We start from the raw sequence: 20,664 nt of genomic DNA, 5'->3' as shown, positions 1-20,664 counted from the left end.
CTCTAAATTTAACGCAAGGCTAGGCCACAGGGCCTCCTTATCAGGGTGACTGATCTTCTCCTATTACCTAGATGGGTCATCTGCTCTCGCTTCAGCCTCCACATGGTCTTCTTTAGACTCTGCCACCGTGTCTGTGGCCAGTGGGAAACTCCACTACTGCCATTGGATGTTAGGGGGAGGGACACTTCCCCTGCCCCCATGTCAGGGGCTTTCCCCATGTCATTGGCTGCTACCGTCACTTTCCACACACACACACCTCGGCTGTGCTTTTGGCTCCATATTTCGCACGGCTCCGCAGGCCATCGGCGTTGCAACTGTCCGACTGGTAGGAGGGGGTGACGTGGGCAGGTGCCAGCTTGTCGCACAGGTTGATGGGCTGGTCCTCAGAGGAGGCACTGAAATCCATGGGAACGGCAGCTCCATTCCCGTTCATCTCTGGGTAGGCGGCATCCCCCTGAGTGCTGCTGGAGGTGGACGGGTTCAGGGTTGAGGAGCCGTTCCCGCTGCAGCTCTCTGAGGAGGAATCGTCTGCAAAGAGAAGGGAAGGGGCCCCATTACCAGAAAGACCAGAGACCCCAAGATGCTGCTACTGTTGCGGCCTCAAATCTGCAGCCCGCGGCAGGGAAGGGGCAGTGACAGCTCCTGCGGTATTGTCACCCAAGGCACAATCTCACTCTTCCCTCATCGACATCAGCCCCCCCCCCAAAAAAAACCCCAACAACGCCACCCGGAGGCCCAGGGCAGGGCTTTCTCAGTGGTAGCTCCCAAACTGTAGAAGGGGAAAGCAAACCTCTTTCGCCCACCTTCTTCTGAGGGTGAGGGTGCGCATGATTTGTTGCTGTTTTAGCCATTGCTATTTTATATTACTTCCATTTATGTTGCATTTACTTTGTACTGATGTTTTCACCGGAGATGTATATGTATATGTATTTGCGTGTATTTGCATGTTTTAAGATGTTGCAAACTGCCCTATGTCTGTATGGTGAAGGGTGGTGCAGAAATATCAAAATGAACAAATGTGGAGATAATGCTGGCATTTCTTACCAGGCAAATATTAGTGAGACAGCATGTCCATAGTCCTTTAGAATTACATGCCAGTTAGTTCCCTGCCACTGAGACTCAGTCCCGCCCCGCCCCACTCACCCAGGTCTTGTACACCTGCCTTCAGGCTCCTAAGGCTCCCTTTTTATACGAAATATCATGAAGTAGCGCAGAGGCAGCCAGTGTGGGGCTCCCTAGATATTTTAGATTACAACTCCCATCAGCCCCAGGCAGCACGGCCAATGGCCAGGGATGATGGGAGTTGCAGCCCACAGCATCTAGAGGGCATCATCACACCGGCAGCTCACAAAGGAGTCTGGGCAATTCTTTTTCGGGAACTTCCATTTCCCAAAGGACTACTGAGGATGACATGAAAGCCGGCAACATTAACCCCTTGCAAATGACCACAGTGCCTGGGGACAGTCAGGCTGCATATCCACAGCAGTGACCAGAGGAAGAATGACCACTGGGAGGAGCGCAGAGAGAAGAAACCCATAGTGCACCTGTGGCAGCAAAACCAGACGCCTCCACCTGCAACAAAACATGTCTCTCCTGTATCAGTCTTTACAGCCACAGCAGGCACTGTAACTCCAACAGTTCGGCTTCACCCTCAGAGGCACACTCTTCTGTTGTCTCCTGAGAAAGACAGATGCCAACCAACTGAGGGGGAAAGCTCAGGAGGGGGAAAAGGTGAGAGCCAAACATCAGAGCTCTCCCTGTGGGCAGCTTTGAAAGGATGCCTTTCGTACACACTGGTGAGAAGATCCTTAAGCTGAGAGAGAGGAAGAAGGATGGCTGCTTGCGGTGTGTACACTCAGCCCTCTTTGGCCTTCAGTAAACCAGTTTGGCAGGTTTATTCTATTATTTCAAGAACTTGGAAAACCTGCTTGACCAGAGGTGCTGGAGTGAATGTGTGTCGTCTCCCCCCCTTTGCAGTGGGATAGGAAGCCTCACGCCAGTCACTTTCAGCACTCTTAAAATGGATGGTCCCCAGCGCTAGCTATGGGGGCAGAGATTCAGAGGGTGGCCCTTCATTTCTCTGCAAGCCCACCCCGTCCCTTGCCTTCCTCAACACATCTCTGGACTGAAAATAAACCGGAATCCAGGCGCCTTGTGTTGAGGGTGCAGAGGCAACGACAATGCACTGGCCTCTTGCCACTTAGCAAGGCCCACAGCATGCCTGAGCATGTGTGTCTGTACCTGATGCTGGAGGAGCTCCTCTGGTCCAGCAAGAGGGGAGCCAATGGACTTGGCTGCCATTGCAACTGTGGTCACAAAGCCAGCCTGCCAACGCGTGGCCCTGGGCAAAGCACTCCCTCGGCCTCAATCCCCCACCTGCAGAACGAGGGCAAGGCAAACGGCGCCTGCCATCTCCCATCTTTTCGATCCCACCCCATCCCACCCAGCCTGCGGATGTACCACCTCCCGCTCCTCCCCCCCTCCCACCGTTGCCAGGCTCTGCTGCTCCCCTGGTTCCCATGGAGATCGCCTACGTGCCTTGCCTTGCCTTCCCCCCTCAGACACATTTGTTCCAGCCCTGGCATCCATCATAGAGAGCAGGTCTCCCTGCCTGCACAAGCGCAGAGGCCAGGCAGCATTCGCACGCAGCAGCAGGCTCTGCCTCCTTACACACTTAGGCACCCAGCAGCCCCTCAGCAATGGCACTGTGCTGCCTCTTCCCAAACCACGGCTGTGACTTTGGGCACCAGAGAAGGGCATGGACTTCACCTCTTCCTCCTCCTCCTCCTCCTCCTCCTCCTCCTCCTCCTCCTCCTCCTCCTCCTCCCCCCCACTGCAGCTCAACTGGGAGATGACATCCCAGCCTCCTACCCTCATGCGCAGCTCTGAAGAAGGTGAAAGCATGTGATGTACTCATTCACCCTGTGCTTGCTTTCTCCAGGATCCAAATCAGGTGCCAGTGGGCAGCCTCTTTTTACACATGCGCAGCTGCCTGCCGTGTTTCAGGGCACAGCCTCTTGTGGGGCACATTGCAACACGCACCCTTTCCCACCAAAGCCTCCTGGACGGCCCACCCATGCCGCCTGCCACCACAGCAAATCCTTGGATTCGCGAGGTGCTGCAACTCTGCGGGGAGAGGGGAAAGGGCAAAGGCCTCGCTGAAAGCTGCTTCCTGCACAGGCCGAGCACTGGGTGCTGAACAAAGGAGCTGCAGATGGCAGCCCCCAACTTCCTCCTGCTGGCTTCCTCACCCAGGTGGCAGGACAATCAGGGTCAGGCGGCTGCTGGTGGAGAAAGCCCCGCATCCTTGTGACAGAGGGGAGCTGTGGGGGGGGGGCGGGGAGCAGGGAGGTGTGGCTGCTCTCCTTCCTTCTGCCTGCCTGCCCGCCCTCCCCTGCAATCTACAAGGAAGCTGCGGAATGGCTTCCCTCGCCAAGGCCCTTCCGTCCTTCTCAACAAACAACACTCCGTGTCGCTGCAAGAGGCAGACAGGAGCCACTTCTCCCTGCTGTTGCTGCCCCCCCCCCCCCGAACACACTTCACACCCCTGGCATCTCTGCCCAGCTCTCCTGATCTGCCCAGGTGCCACAAGCCCTTGTATCCTATCCAGAGTCATTTCTGACAGGGGAGAGAATTCCTATGCCATTTGTCGGTCACTGAAAGCCCTTGGACCATGAGTTTAAGAGTACTCAAGCTAAACTAGGCTAAGCAATTCTGAGTATGCGCTCTGGGTGATGACTCCACCTCTCATGCCTTCCACCTCTGGCTGCAAGGCGGAGCAGAGGGAGGGCAATCTGATTATGCACAGGAACACAGGAAGCTGCCTCGCAGGCATATCTACCATTTCAGCTTCCGTTGAGGGTATGGAGGCCTGGTCCGAAGAGACATTGCATGCCTGGAGATTGCAGAAGCAGAAAAAGACTGGACCAGTCTTCCCCAGTCCAGCTCCCTCAACATGTTTTGAGGGGCCATGCTGAGACTGATGGGAGTCGTAGTCCAAAACATCTGGAAGCCACCAGGTTGTGGAAAGCTGAACTAGAGTCCCACGCAGCCTGAACTTCTGTTATCAATTAAGAGCTGCTACTGACCAAGATGGAAGCAATACTGTCACATTAGACCCTGGTCCTTCACTGCTTTCTTTGGAGGAGGAATTTGAGCTTCTGCAACTTTCTCAGTAGAGAAGGTGGCTGCTACCACAGATTCTGCAGCTGGGTATGCCAGATACTCAAAGTACTGGGTGAGGGCAGAGGCATTGCCAGAGATATTGCTGGAGATCCAGGGGTGCAGCGTTCAGCACCTTCACCGTCCCAAATAACTGCAATGGCCTGCTTGTACCTCTGAGCCGCTCCTGGAGAGAGGCACCTTCTCCCTAGAGCCTCTTAGAAATCCTGAACACAAGAGGACATTTTCATGTTTTGATTTGCGCATTGTAAGATACAACTGGTTGGAAAGAGAATCGGTATGAGAAGAGTCCCACTTGCATATGAAAAATCCACGGTCAGAGCCCTCCTTAGCCAGGAACATCAGTGCACAATGTGCCTTGCAGGCAGACATACATACGCGAGTCAGATGGGCAGAATACACCTTGCCAGTACTTTGGCCTAGTCTCTCCACCTCTCTGCCAGTTCTTGCATGGTGTGAATTGCTACCCGCTTTGTCACACGTTTCCATTTTGTGCCTGGTGCCTGCCTAGATCCATTGGGCATGGGGGATCTCCCCACTCCCGCCAGCATAGTTCCTGTAACGGGGGCAGATCTCTGCCAGTGAATGGAGAGGAGAAGGAGGGCAGGAGGGAGGGGAATAGCCAGCCTAGCAGTTTGAGAGGCTTTCCCTCCCCCTGTTCTCGGCTCCTTCCCGGAGGGAGGCTCCCAGCTTTATCCAATGATGCCTCTCTGAAGGATTAAGGAGAATTATTCCTGGCCATGGAGGCACGAGCTGCACACCAGGCTGCTGTGCAGTGAGCCCAGGCAGGCATTGCCACAGCAACAGAGCCTCTCCTTCTGCGCCTGGCCAATGGCAGGCCTCCCCAAAGGCCAATGGGAGAAAGTGTGTGCTGCCTCGGGACCATCCTTGCTGCCTGCTCCTTGGCTTCTCCCTGGATTAGCAGCAGCCCCCGAGCTGCCGCTGGAGCGCCAACAGCACATGGCAGCGAAAGGCTGATCTAGTCCCATCCACTCTCTGCAGCACAGGCCGGCAGGAGAGAGAAGTTTCAATGGGCCCCTTTCCCTGCAGAGCTGGTTTTCTCCACTGACAGCAGAGGAAGTAGAGATGGCTTGTTTCTAATGGCAAGGATCACAGAAAAGGATATTATTATTATTATCATCATTATTATTATTATTATTATTATTAATAAATTTTATTTATATCCCGCCCTCCCCAGCCGAAGTCAGGCTCAGGGCGGCTAACAACAATAAAACAGTACAAAAGTACAGCATAAACAACACTCTAAAATCATTCATTATAAAATTAATTAATTAATTCAAGCCACTGGCAACCATTGGGCCAGAGCTCCGCGAAGATTGCCGAGGGAGGGAGTCAGGCTGTGCCCTGGCCAAAGGCCTGGTGGAACAGCTCTGTCTTACAGGCCCTGCGGAAAGATGTCAAGTCCCGCAGGGCCCTAGTCTCTTGGGACAGAGTGTTCCACCAGATCGGAGCTGCGGCCGAGAAAGCCCTGGCTCTAGTTGAGGCCAGCCTAACTTCTCTGTGGCCTGGGACCTTCAAGATGTTTTATTTGAAGACCGTAAGTTTCTCTGTGGGACATACCAGGAGAGGCGGTCCCGTAGGTACGAGGGTCCTAGGCCGTATAGGGCTTTAAAGGTTAAAACCAGCACCTTAAACCTGATCCTGTACTCCACCGGGAGCCAGTGCAGCTGCTATAGCACCGGGTGAATGTGATCTCGCAGCGAAGACCCCGTAAGGAGTCTCGCTGCAGCATTCTGCACCCGCTGGAGTTTCTGGGTCAGTCTCAAGGGCAGCCCCACGTAGAGCGAGTTACAATAATCCAGTCTGGAGGTGACCGTCGCATGGATCACAGTGGCTAGGTCAGGGCGAGACCTAGAAAAAGACCAAGGATTGAACTTGCTGGAATTTCTTTCCCCGCCCAAGGAATGAGCAGGATCTCATCCCCAATTGCCCTTGAAGTCGGACTCAGCCGGTTAGAGCGTGCTATGACTCCATGAAAAGGATGCCTTACCTTCCAAGCCTTCCAGGGCATGGCTGGCTGGGGGGAGAAGAGCAGAGGAGCTTTTCTAGATTAATGATAATGAACTGAAAGATCCCTGTGCAGGATCCTGCCCCCTGCCCCACACACCAGCCTCTTTACTCCATCCATACACTGCTGTTATTTCTATATCACTAGTAATGTACATGGATGATTCGTTTATATAGGGTTATATACAGAGCAACAAGCAAAAGTCAAGGCCCTGCCTTGGGGAGCGTACAATCTAAGTCTATACTTTGAAGTGGGGGTTGGGGGTGAGAGAGACAGAGAGAAACAGGGGGAAGAAAACAGATACTAAGGGGTAAATGAGACCCACAGTCCTCCCACTAGCCCCCAAAGCATTGTGGGGATGGGGGAGGCTATAATAAAGTTTTCACATTTATTGCTGTGGCAGGTGTGAAAAAGGCAAATTGCATGTTGGGGATGATTAGGAAAGGGATTGAAGATGGACCTGTCAGGATTATAGCACTGTTATGCAAATCTGTGGTGAGACCACACTTGGAATATCCCATAGAGTTATGGCTGCCTCACCTCAAAAAGGATGTAGCAGAGCTGGAAAAGGGCAAGCGACGGGGTCAAGGGACGGAAGCAACTCTCTTGGGGGAAATGGTTGTGACATTCGAGGCTTTGTAGTTTAGAAGAAAGGCGAGCAAAGTCTGATAGAAGTGTGTAAGAATATGAATGGTGTAGATAAAGAGACATTTCTCCCCCCATCCCCAAAAGTACTAGAACCTAAGGGGGGGCATCCAAAGAAGGTAAATGTTGAAAGATTCAGGGCGGACAAAACAAAGTGCTTCACGCGGCGCACAGCTGAACTATGGAACTCACTCCCACAAGATGTGATGGGGGCCACCAACTTGGATGGCTTTAAAAGGCAGTTAGTCAAATTCACAGAAGATAAGGCTGCCAATGGCTACTGGCCACAACTGGGGTATTTTACCGACACCATCAGAGGCAACACGCCCCTGAACACTAGTTGCTGGGAATCACAAGTTGTGGGAGTGCTGCTGCACTAAGGCCTTGCATATGGGCTCTCCATTGGCATCTGGTAAGGACTGGAGTAGATGGGCTAGTGGCCAAATCCAGTGGGACCCCTCTTATGTTCCAAGCCAGAATCTGGGCTTTCTCATCTGAAACTGTGCAGGTTTAAAATGCAACGTTTCAATATGCGCACCCAAGCACACGTCACTCCCGCCCACCAGGTCAAGCGAACCTAAATAACTTACCCCAAATAAGGAATGTTTGCTAATTGGCATAAGTTATTCATCTTCAAGAATTAGGCACTGAGTCCTTCTCCAACCATGGTGAACACAAAGAACTCTAAAGACGGCCTTAATTATTCTGGATTGCTGGGGCCTGAACTGCCCCCCTCTCCCTCACATATCCAGCCTCAGAACTGAAAAAGGTCCCATATCCTGTGCAAATCCCAGTTAACCAATCATACTGGGTTGCTTCCTATGCTCAACTGCAGCAGCTACAAAGGGCTGAGATTATAAGGAGGGTCTGTCTGCTGGATCAGACCAAGGTGGGTCCCACCAAAACCAGCTTCCTGTTCCAAACAGCTGCTAGACAGATGCTTCTGCAAAGCTCATCAGCAGAGCATGATCAGCCTTCCCATGCCGTATGCCCCCAGTATCCAGCAGTCAAATAGAGGAGGAGTGCCGCAAAATATTGGCTGCCAAGCCTGGAAGCTCTCAATAGAGCGATCCTCAGAGAATCTGACTAATACTTTTTAAGAGCCACCAGTGCTAGCAGCCATCGCTTCACCGCATGGCATTTTACTCCATGAATTAAATTTGTGTCCCATCAGTCTGCTCTGAACTGCAAGAGGTCCCAAGTACTCGTATTAAAGTGGGAGCATCTAGTTGCCTTTTATAAAGAAGACATAGCATGGAGTGGGACGGGCATTTTAAACCAGAGTGGCAGTCCAGATCCCCACCCCCACCACTGCAAAGCCCCTCCTTGTGCAAGCATTTTGGCCCAGCAAGGGGTGGGAGTGGCAACTGGGAGGAGGGAAGGTCAAGGGCAGAATCCTCTCCTCCACCCGCAAGTGGCTTTTTCTTTCATTCAGAACCACTGGGACTCCCATGACATGCATCCTTTTGGAACATCTGCTTAGGCCAGACTCCTTGTCCTTCCCTTAGGTCTCCTCCAGCATTAATCCCTACCAAGCCCAAATCACAGGGCCCCGTACAACAGCTATGACTCCTCAGAAGCTACAGTGAGGGCAACCCTAACCTTGTGAAGAATACAGAGAATACAAAGATTAGATGGACTATGAAAGAATTTAAGGAAAGGAAGTGACAGGAACAGATGTAAAGGTGAATTAGATAACCAAGAGACGTGTGGTGAATGCAATGGAAGTCTTTTATAATATTTTAACTAGGATTTATATATCGTAATGTTTGAAGTATTAATTTGGAATAATCAATTACGAAAAGTATTTTTTCTCTTCATTCTTTTTCTTGTTTCTTTCTTTTATCTTTCGTCTTCTTTTCTAGTCTGCATTTTGGAAAATTGTGTAGATAAATGTTTTAATGTATGGTTATGTATTGTTTCTATTTCTTTCGTTCTTGTCATTTTTTTTTTTTGTAAAATTTAATAAAATTTAATAAAAATATTAAAATTACAGTGAGGGCAACCCTGATTTTCCACAGACTCAGCGACTGGCATCTCCAGTGGACCTCCCACAGTCTGCATGCAGCCACCTGGCTCAGCTGTTCACCTGCACCGACAAGTGGGGAGGGGAATTAATCCCTCCCCCCTTATTATTCCATCGCTTCGGCCTCCTTTTCTGGTCAGGTGCAGTACGAATTCTCCCTGTCACTGCTTGCCAGACAAAGACTGGAAACTGGCTTATCAACTGTCTACATGGTGGAGTTACCACTGTTCACCCACACCTGCGCAGAGGAAGGGAGGGAGGGCAGCAGGTGATGTGGTCCTGGGCAAAGAACAGCTGGTGACGGCACAGGAGTGTGGGGAAGAGGAATCGAAGCCAGACTCAGGGTGGACTGAGGAGCAGCACAAGCCTGCAAGGAAAAAACCACATGCCTGCTCCACGTGTGTTCAGGAGCGGAATGGCACCATGATGGCCATCTGCACTGACAACTGTAATAGTAGTAGTAATAATAATAATAATAATAATAATAATAATAATAATAATTTATTATCTGTACCCCACCCATCTGGCTGGGTTTCCCCAGCCACTCTGGGCGGCTTCCAACAAAGATTAAAAATACATTAGAATGTCACAAATTAAAAACTTCCCTTCAGATGTCTTCTAAATGTTAGGTAGTTGTTTATCTCTTTGACATCTGATGGGAGGGCGTTCCACAGGGCGGGTGCCACTACCGAGAAGGCCCTCTGCCTGGTTCCCTGTAGCTTTGCTTCTCACAATGAGGGAACCGCCAGAAGGCCCTTGGCACTGGACCTCAACGTCCGGGCAGAACGATGGGGGTAGAGACGCTCCTTCAGGTATATTGGCCGAGAGCAAACCACAGTTCTGTGGGCTGTACACCCATGTGCAAAAATCCAACTTTGGGGTGCTGCTAAAACCACAGACAGGCCAGGTCTTTCTTTCAGTTTCGCCACAGGCTCCAAGCCCTGACAGGCTGCTGCCACTCGGGGAATGAATGCATCTTCTAAGGGACAGTGATTTGGCGGGTGGGAAGAGACAGACAGAAAGACAGGAGAAGAGAGCCCACCCTTGTGCTGGGAGTGCTGCCTTTAACACCAGAGACACCTGCACAGCCTTAACGCAGGGCGAGGGGTCTGGAAACCAAGCCTTATGAGGAACGGTTGAGGGAATTGGGCATTAGCCTGGAAAAGAGGAGACCGAGCGGCAATATGAGAGTCATCTTCAAATATCTCAAGGGCTGGCACTTGGAGGATGTCACCTAGAGGCTAAGACCTGAACCAATGGCTTCAAGTGTAAAGAAAGGACATTCAGACTAAATATCAGGAAGAGCTGTCAAACAGTGGAACGCACTCCCACTAGAAGTGGTGGACTCTCTTTCCTTGGAGGTTTTTAAGCAGAGGTTGGATGGCCATCTGTCGTGTCTGATGTAGTTGAGATTCCTGCATTGCAGGGTGTTAGACTAGATGACCCTTGGGTTCCCTTTGAACTCAACAATTCTATGATTCAAGCCCATGGCACATGTCAGCTATAAAAATCCAACCTGACTAATGTGGGTGGGGGGGAGGCAGCTAGTGCTGTCCCCCCCCCCCCCACTGCAGTCTTGTTGCCCTGTCTCTGCAAGGCAGAAAATGTCAAGGGGACAGAGCAAAATGGCTCTTGGGGCAGAGGGCAGAAGGACACCAGCCGCTTGTTTTGCAGACTAATTTGGGAGCGGGTTTTGCCTTTGGAGGAGGAGGCAGCTGGCTTATCCTCGTTGCTGCAGTGCAGGATTTGCAGAGATCAGTAGGGACGGATTTGGGGGGGGGGGCGTGTCGTGATCTCCAGCACCTGCTCCCTGGCAGCCAGGGCAATGGGGAAGTGGCCCACTTTAGGGGTCTTGCTTGAATGAAACGGAGTGGGGTGGGCGGATGAGGAGGGAAGCACATGGCCATCTAAAGCGGAAAGTGGAATTATCTATGTGGGTGTGGGGCAAGTCGTTCATCCTCCTACCCCATCACCAGCAGGGAGACAAAAACCTCTTTTGACTCTGAAGAACAATGAGCTTATACAAGCTCCAGCAGCCCACAGAAAAATCCTATAGCAGGACAATGGGCCCTCCCTCGGAGGCAGCCCCACCAATCACCACCCAAGGATCTCAAGGGCTCCCAGAATAATCCACCAACCAGCATTCAGGCTTCTGAAGTGGGGGGTTCTTCCTGAATATATCTCCTCCCCCACCCCAGGCACCCCTGGAGGACCCTGGGCTTGGCACTGTCTGGGAAGGCAGGCAGACAGGCAATGCTAATGGTGGAGAAGTCTCCCTTAGCCGCTCAAGAATCCCTGGGAGCTGCTCTGTCAACCTCCTGGAGAAAACAGAAGCCTCGGTTTCCATGGAGAGAAACGTCCTTCCCTCCGCATGGTTTTGAACTTGGGTCTGGCTAGAAACCAGACCGTCAGGAGCTTCCAAAGCATCCCACAGGCATTTCGCTGTAACAACAGCCAGTGAGACGTAAAGGGCCATCAATTATTCACTGACAGGAGGGGGGAGAGCAGGGAGGAGGGCAGGTGGAAACGAAAGCAGGCTGAGGACAGATTTGGGCAGTGGTGTAGCGGCGTTTGCCGGCACCTGGGGCGCATGCAGACACACCGAACAGGGGTAGGGCACAAAGGGTGAATGGAGCCCACCTCACCAGCCCAGTCCTTGCCACCAGAGCCAAACAGGGCTGCGCTGCAGTGCCTGCCCACCTGTGCAGGGGGGAGCCCGGTCGGCCAACACAGCCCTTGGTGAGCGAATCCCCCCCCCCAACGCCTGCTGGGAGGAGAACTGGGCCGGGCCACACTGAGGCTCCCCGTTCTCGCCTCTCTCCCTCTGCGCCCCCTCACTGTCTGAGCAAGGAGCAAGTAAGCAGCCATTCCGCAAGGAGTCGAAGGCACAGCAGCGAGGCCAGGCTCTGCGGCCCAGAGACCCCCGGCAGCAGGCAGGGTGGGGATCCCTGCGTGGGAGCACCTGGCTCACGCCCCCTCAAAACTGTGCGCCCAGGGCCACTGCCCCCCTGCCCCCCCACCCTACATCTCTGGATTTGGACCCTGAGCATAGTTATAGCCAAGTGGTGGGGGGTCACTAGCTTTAAATCAGAAGCACAGAGGGGACACCTGCTCCCTACAAATGCCTGCGCTGACTATAAAGAGTTAAACAGCTCAGGACCGCAACACCTCAAGGACCAGCTCTCCCCATATGAACCTACCTATACCCTGAGATCACCTTCTGAGGTCCTTCTTGTGTGCCTCCTCCACAGGAGGTCAAGAGGGTAGCAACATGTATGGGCCTTTTTGTGGTGGCTCCCCATTTGTGGAATGCTCTCCCCAGGGAGATTCGGCTGGCACCTTCATTATACATCTTTGGGCACCAGGTGAAAACATTCCTCTTTAACCAGTCATTTGGCTTATTAATATCATTGTGGGAGTGGGAGGGGGTTATTGGTTTGTTTGTTTTTTCTTGTTTTTATTATTTTGTGTTTTTTATCTTTATCTTTATGTTGTGAACCATCCTGAGATGTATGGATGGAGGGAGGAGGAGGAGGAGGAGGAGGAGGAGGAGGAGGAAGAAGAAGAAGAAGAAGAAGAAGAAGATCTCAGCTCTTTCTTCCTGTGAATGTCTAAGCCAGTCTCCTGCAACCTGGTGCCCTTGGGATGCTCTGCAGTACCAAAAGCAAAACAGTGAGCTTCTAGCTATTCTCCCAATATGACCACAGCTGAGTCTGGGTGGGGAGAAAGAAAGGACAAAGAAGCACTGTCCTGGGAGCTGCCCTCTGCGTATGAAAAAAGGTGTCTCCTTGTACCGGCCGACTCCCAGCCCTTCCCTTCCTCGACTGCTGCCAGCGCTGGAGTCGCCAAGGCTGAGTGGCAGACGTGAGGACCAGTGGCCGAAGCACTTTCTCATTTGCCTAAGGCACCCAGCGCCCTGATGCAAGAACACCAGTCCCAGTAGGGCTCCTGCATAGCATGGCTCCCCCAAACATATATACAGTCTACCCCGTACTGGAGCTTGAGTATAATAATTCTTTAAGATGGGAGGTACTGAAACCCAACCTAACTTGGAAAGCCCATCCATTTGACCTGGAATCTCATCCCCCTGATTTCAGAGATGCCAGTGCATTTCAGTTGTTTCACTAAGTGGCGAAGAAGTAAGCTCTGCACATGCCCAAGCACACTCTCACCCATCTTGTTACTTTCCGCATTCCAAGGCTGGTACCTGCCCTGGAGGAAGCTTGAGGGTCAAACCGAAGCCCAAGTACCTCCCATGTAGAAACAGAGCAGAGACTCCTGTGGAACGTGACCAACAAACCCTTGTGGGGGGCAGGTGGGGTCTATATTCTGTATGGGACCCTGCACACTATTGCTGCAACTTAATTAGGCGGAAGACAATCCCCCCCCCCGCCCCATCATTGCCACACACACACAGTGAGGCAGGTCTTGTAGACTTTCAAAAACAGCTTCACTTGGAGATAGGGAAAGTGGGGTAAAATAAATGATCAGGCACATCACAAACAATTATGGCTCTTTCCTACCACTTTCAGCTCTCATAAGAACTATTACCTGTATCCAACCTATGTTAAGTCAAAGGACTTAAATTATTTTTCATTCGGCAACAGCACTCAGCATGATCTCTGTGCCATTCATTCCCTCTTCATCCTCATCTGTGCCCCCCCAAAATCGCAATCCATTGTGTAATTTACTTTGCTTCCATCCATCAGGAAACTTTCCAAGTAAATGTGCTCCATTTACATCATTTATGCTGAATTTAGAATCACCTGAGCGCTGAATATGCATGGTACCTGCTGCTTGTACTAAGAGTAAGTTTCCCACCACAATCATCAGGAGCAGAGGGGAGGTCTTGACTCAGCCCAAGAGGAACAGCAACTGCTGCTTCTCCAGAGATAGCAGGATGTGGTGGGGGAGGCCCCCTCCCAGCCCCAGTCCCTTCCAGGCCTTGGGAGGTTCAACTTTGCCTTTTCATTTGTTTGGGGGGGGGGAATTGAACACCCATGCTCTCTGGGGAAAGACAGACCTGCAACTGCAGCATGGAACTGTGCGGATGGTATTTCAGGACCTCAAAGAATTTCAGTCTGGGTCTCGCTGGGATGAATCCATGTTTGGATACCCAACACTGGCATCTACAGTAGCTAAAGAAGCCGGCCATTTATGTGGCACTTCCTTCCCCTAGAGATCAGTCATTGTTCCTGCCCCCTACCCACCTCCACAGACCACCTTTGGGTGCAACGGATCGTCCCCACTGTTTGTCCCCAAAGAACCTGCCTTAAGAGCTATTACACTGTTTCTGTTGCTGTTTTGTGCATTTTTACATTCCCTTAATTTTTCTTCCCTGGAAAAGTTTGTCCTTTTTTACTTTTTAAGTAAAACCCCCTCAAGTGTCATTTGCCACTCTGCACATGCACCAAGTGTTGCATGCAACACTTGACATGAAATGGTCAAAGTTAAGCAGCACCATGAAATGCCACAGGTTGGGGGGGTGCAGTTTAAGAGGAGGAGGAACGAGACAGTGGGCTGGGCCATGAAACAGAGCAATTCAACTCACAGGAGGCAGGAGGTACTCCAGAGCATCTGTTGCACCAGCTGCATGGCTTTGGCACAATTACCCACGCCCTCGCAACAGTCAGGCTACATCAACACCAGGGCTTTTTTTCAGCTGGGACTCCCTGGAACTCAGTTCCGGCACTGGAGAGCCAGTGTGGTGTAGTGGTTAAGAACGGCAGACTCGTAATCTGGTGAACCGGGTTCGCGTCTTCGCTCCTCCACATGCAGCTGCTGGGTGACCTTGGGCTAGTCACACTTCTTTGAAGTCTCTCAGCCCCACTCACCTCACAGAGTGTTTGTTTTGGGGGAGGAAGGGAAAGGAGAATGTTAGCAGCTTAGAGATTCCTTCGGGTAGTGATAAAGCGGGATATCAAATCCAAACTCTTCTCCTTCTTAGGTGGATGCCATTGCCATTATAAGAGAACCAGGGAGGTGTTCATGGTGAGTTCTGGCACCTCTCTTTCAAGAAAAAAGTGCTGATCAACACTGTATGTGGGTGGTGCTCTTCAAAACATCTGGAAACCACAACTGGTACAAAATACAGCAACTAGGTTGCCAGGCTGGGCTCGACTCTTGCGAATATATCATGCCATGCTGAAAGATCTCAACTGGACACCAGCTATTTTGCATGCTCAACTGAAGGCACTAGACTTCAACTTTCAAGCCCCAAGAGCCATGGGACCAGGATATGTGAAGGACCCTCTTCTTCCAAATGCATTTGCTTGTCAGCTAAGATCTTCAGAAGCTCCTCCATCTTCAGAGATTGCCTAAGGGAGAGGGGCCGTTTCCATGGTGACACCTTTTAGGGGTCAGGTGAAGTCCATTCTGCTCACCTAGGCTTCCAAAAGTCCAACAGGCTTTTATGCTAAGTGGCCTCTCCTCTTTTAATAAGCTGGCTGCTGTTTTATATTTTTTAAATTCCTGGCTACAAATAATGAATCTGATGCTTGATTCGTTATTGGCTTGTTGTTGTTTTTACTGATTTTAACGCTTTGTTGCTTTTATTGTTATTGTACTATTTTTGTCAGCTACCTTGAAACTTGTGTAAACAGCAGAATATAAATTCTTTAAAACTAGGGTACTACCCAGGGCAAAGAGCATCATCCCAAGAACGCACCTGGCAACTGGGCATAAAAAGATCTTCATAAGAATAGCCTGCAGGATCAGGCCAATGACCCATTGAGTCCTGCATCCTGTGCTCACAGGGGCCTACCAAATGCCTATGGGAAGCCTGCAAGCAGCACATGAGAGCAACAGCACTCTGCCCACTTGTGACTTCCAGCAACTGGTATTCAGAGGCTTAACGCCTCCGACAGCGGAGTTAGGAGATAGACATTGTGGCTGGTAGCCACTGATGTCTGGGTCCTCCATGACTTTGGGAGCCAGTTCCACATCTTAACTACACGCTGCTCCTCAGTGGTGGTGTTCCCAGGCTCTGTTCCTCGGCAGAGGACTTGGTGAGTGCATCATTCTCCCTTGGGAAGTGGAGGCCACAAGGACCACTGCGTGAAGTGACATTGCCTTCCAGAGGTCAGGAGTGCTGGATGCTGATCTACACACATTGCCCCAATCCTTGCATCACCTGACACGAACTCTACCTGCTCTGTTGATGACAAAGCCTTTTTCCCAATGCCTTTTAGCTAACCCATCTGTGCCAAATCCATTAGCACTAATTGGCTCCCTTCTGCCATTCTGGAGGTTTATAAGTATCTTGCAGCAGGATGACACCCAGCCAAAGACTTCCAGGCAGAAACAGCAAAAGAGGGGTGGGGAGAGGTTTGAGTCACCTTTTGCTTGGTTTGGGTCGTCTATTGTTCTCAAAGGTGGCATAAAAACTGTGTTGTAGCCAACGTTAGCCTTACTCAAGAGTAAGACCCGCTGAAATTAAAAGGAATGACTAACTTAGGCCCATCACTGGGTCAACTCTGAGCATACCTTAGTGGATACAACTCTTATGGCTGTACTGATGGGCTGCCAATACCTGTAGCTCACAGCTTTTTGTTCATTTTCTTCCTCTGGTTTTGCAAGGTACTCTGGCACTTCAAGCATGGGACCTCCACCTCCGCAGGAGCATGCCCCCTCTGGATTCAAGGGGCCGAGGACAAAGCACAGGGGAGGGCTGTTGCCTTCGTGCCCTGCCACAATTAGAAGGATGCCCTACTAGATCTAATCCACCCTAGATCTAATCCAGAGGGGCTCTTTTTTACTTTGATCACATATCCACTCCGGGCCAGCATTTTCTGCTTTTCCTGCTCTCGGTGCCTTATTGGGGAAGAGCACAAAGAAGGAATCCGTCTGTGAACCATCTAGCCTGCTGAGAAGACCCCACCCCAAATGCTCCAAACTGTGTCAAACTGTACTTAAAGTAGGTGGTTGTGAACAGCACTCAATGGCATTTCACTTTTCGGTGTCCCCGCTTTGGAGTTCTGTCACAAGAGCAATATCTACTTGGTTTCTGAACGTGAGGTGGATTTTTTCTCGAACTTATGCTGGCGAGAGGAGGGGAAAGGAAATGTAAAAGGCGTCCCAGGTGGGAAGAGCAGGCTAAATGGTTTCTGAACGAGACAGGCCATTCCTCATGAAAGTGTATTAAGATTATTTCCGTTGGTGTGGAGCTGGTATAGGGCATGCAAATATCCAGCCCTTTTTGAGTTTGATGGGTGGGGATGAGAGGAATGTGCTTCAGGAATGTATTGGTTTTCATTCTGAATTCTGCTTCTACTAAATTAGACTGACATGGGAGAACTCTCCCCAGGATTTGAGTGTATTGCACATCTGCACTGCACTGTCGTATTGTGCTTTTTGTGCTTTATACAGCTCCTTTTGAGAAATCTGTGGAGGCTGTTTTCAGGGGGTTTAGTGTGTGTGTTTTGCTGTATTGGTAATGATAGGTGATTGAATTTAATTATGTTTTAATTGTTTGAAAGCCAGTTTTATTATGCATGGCCTTATTGTAACCAGTTACTTCTTTACATTGAATTGTTTTTAATGGAATGAATTTTTGTATTAATGGCAATTATGACATGAATTATTATTAAATTGTTTTATATGCTTCTGATTTTATGAATGTTGCTTTATTATTGTTGTCACTTAATTTGTCATAAAGCAACTCAAGAGCAATTTTACTGAGCAAACATTGCGTATAAGTACTGTAAATATGATTGATTTGATGTACCTGGGAAATGAATGTGGCCTGAACTAAGCAGACAAGGCTACCATATTGCTTTGTAAATCTGCTGAAACAGTACAAGTCACTGAAATATCAGGTTAGATCCCCCACGGCACTCTCCAGCCAGAAAGGAGCTGTAATCCAAGACACCTGGAGGGCACCAGGTTGGGGAAGGCCAGGCAAGATGAGCCAATGGCCCAACTCACCACTCTGCAGTGACTCTCCAAAGTTTTTCCCTGCCAGGTTCCATCCCTGCATGCAAAGTATCTGCTGAATCACTGAACTACAGGACCCATAAGAGGACTCAGCATCAGCACCACTGCATACCTAATGACCTCTTTTGCACATCTGTATATTCTGGCACAATTTTCAGGGCACCTACTACATAGATTTTAATTAAAATTTTGTGAACACACAAGCACTTAACTGCATCTATAATATTTTTTAAAGAAGAAAGGGCCGGGGGGGGGTGAGACACCAGCTGTGCAACATTACTGTCCTGCCATTCAAGAGCATTTTCTTTCTTTTCTTCAGGAGTGAAACTGACTGGACCAAAAGCTGTTTACCATCCAGACTACTCAGTTTCACCCTCCCTACACTGGCACAAGGATGGGAAAACCCGAGGCTCTCCCAGCGCTGCTGGACTACAACTCCCATGATCCCTGACAACAGGCCATCCTGGCTGGAGGTGATGGGAGTTGGAGTCGAACTTCATTTGGGTGGCCAGAGGTTTGCCAGCCCAGCCATAGTTAACTAGGAGAGGAATTAAGCAGGCTTCTCTCCCTGCCCTCTGAAGAGGCAGACCACTCCAAGTAACACCAAGTGAATCAGTTTCATTGGCAGAGGGCATGGCGCAGCTAGCAACAGACAGCATACCATACCGGGGCAATGATTAATAAGAATTATGAACCAACTGTGAACTTCCCCCAGAAACTGCATATGCACACGCACACACGGGTGTGAAGGGTGCTTGTGTCACAAGCGCTGGTCATCAGGAGCCTACCATGGCTGGCTTTTCCTTGCTGCAGCCTGAGCTGTACCAAAAGGCTGAAGAACATTTCCCCACATAACTCTCTCAGGAGAAAAACAGGGGTGCTATGTGTTTCAAGGGCAGCAATGGCAACAGCCCTTCAGAACTTTTTGAAGCCATTTCCCTGCAATTTGAGTCCCCTATTAACTCTTGATGTTTATTTCTCCTAAGACAGGAGTGGAGTGTGTTCTGTTGCGGGCAATCTTGGTCGGGGGTCGCACATATCCGTGGAGCAGGGTCAGAGGCAAAAGTGGGCAGAGCAATGGGAGTGAGTTCGTACACCCATGCAAAAGTCAAATGTTGCCCCCTCTCTCCATCCATCCATGCAGAAAGGGGCCTCAATGCAGTCCAGAGCCACATTCCAACCAGACAAAAGCAATGGAGGATGCAAAGCATCCTGTGACCTTCGGAGAGTCAAGGGGACAGACACTGGTGGGCTACATTTTGCTCCTGAGACTGAGGTTCTATGCCACTGTTCTAAGATTTTGATCCTGCTTACTAATTCTCATTGGACTTTCAAAGCAGCTCACATTAATTCCATATTTCATTATAAATGCCATCAATAAAATCCAAAGCTGTTTTAATTCCCAATACGTTTTACTGTACAAACTTTTCTTGCACTCCTTGACACCCATCCATTGACTTACTTCTAGTAGGTTTACCCACACAAACCCTTGAGAATGAGAGATGTTGCTACTGTGCCCCTCTGGCAGATGGAGAACTGAGGCAGATCCTTGAGCTCATACAATCCCACATGACAGCGGAAGTGAGACTTGAGCTCTGCTTCCCCGGTACCAACACCAATTCTCCATCTACCAGCCCAGCCAACAAGCACCAAAGTGGAAGGCCTCGTAGCGATTTCAGGACACCAGCACCTCTCCAAACCTGAACCTGAACCCTGACAGCTGCTGCCCAGGCTCTTCCTCTCAAAACCATACCTTCTCCTTTGTGTTATTGCTTCCTGCATTGTAGGGGGTTGGACTAGATGACCCTCAAGGTCCCTTCCAACTCTAGGATTATATTATTCCCCTTTGGACAGGATCTTGACATTCTTTGGTGAAACTTCTGCATGTCTCCACCTCCAAACTTGGGAAAGGGTCATAGCTTAATTTGCATGCAAAAGGTCCCAGTTCAATCTCTGGCTGATAGAGATCCCTGTCTGAAAGCCCAGAGAACTGCTGCCAGTCTGCATAGACAATACTGAGCTAGATGGACCAATGATATGATTCGGTATAAGGCAGCTGTCTTCCTAGACTTCATGAGCAAATTGAATAACTATACAGAGTGCTTAGGAAATACAAAATGCAAGAGGTGTGTATACAGTGGTACCTTGGTTTGCATACGTCTTGGATTACAAACACGTCAAACCTGGAAGTGCATGTCCTGGTTTGCAACCTTTTTTTGGATTACAACCCATTTCCCCCCGATTACGAACAATTTTTTTTTAGGCCCCTTTGGCGAAAGCGTGCCTTGGGTTACAACCTGTTTTGGTTTACAAACGGACCTCCGGAACGGATTATGATTGTTAACCAAGGTACCACTGTATTTGTTTCTGCTGGGCCTGCCAAATCGTTTACCCGGTTGCTTTTTTGCCACTGCAAAGTGAGGTTCTCGTGATACATTTCAGTTAAGAGAGCAATCCTAACTGCAGCTGGGAAGCTCATGCTAGCAAGAATGGAAAGTATGTGTGGGGTGGTGGAAAGTCTCAACTTGTTACTGCTGCAGCTCTAGGCTGGTGCAGAAGGGCCCAGATCCGGCAGAAAGACTCTTTGAGAAAGCTTCCAAGGGGCACTGTAACACCATCCCAATGCCCATTCATCTCCTATCCATCATACACCCTTTCCCCAGAACATACCTTCTCCTATGAAGCATTCTGAACACTTATTTGGAAATGTCCCATAAAACTCAAAGAGATCCACTTCCAACTAGATGCACATAGGATTGCATTGCTGACCCCCGTCCTCTGACAGTTGTAGAGGAAGATAAGCAAGGTCCCTGTAGTTGCACTGGAGTTCGAGGGTCTTCAAAGTCCA

The 20,664-nt window shown here is 50.1% G+C and overlaps 1 protein-coding gene across 7 annotated transcripts in view; it reads right to left on the bottom strand.

Annotated features, from left to right (window-relative positions):
- Positions 1-20,664, bottom strand: part of NOL4L (nucleolar protein 4 like) — a gene marked incomplete at its 5' end in the record, with an annotated part of 131,212 nt that overhangs the window by 11,225 nt on the left and 99,323 nt on the right. For all 7 annotated transcript variants that reach the window (XM_081011128.1, XM_081011129.1, XM_081011130.1 and 4 more), the window contains one exon: positions 257-528. In XM_081011128.1, coding sequence (XP_080867254.1) covers positions 257-528 — 272 coding nt within the window. The remainder of the gene's footprint in view (positions 1-256; positions 529-20,664) is intronic.

This window comes from Podarcis pityusensis (assembly GCF_964106645.2).
Source record: "Podarcis pityusensis genome assembly, chromosome: 6".
In the NCBI taxonomy this organism is placed as follows: domain Eukaryota; kingdom Metazoa; phylum Chordata; class Lepidosauria; order Squamata; family Lacertidae; genus Podarcis; species Podarcis pityusensis.
The sequence above is the reverse complement of the archived record's forward strand: the minus strand, read 5'-3'. Positions and strand labels throughout refer to the sequence as shown.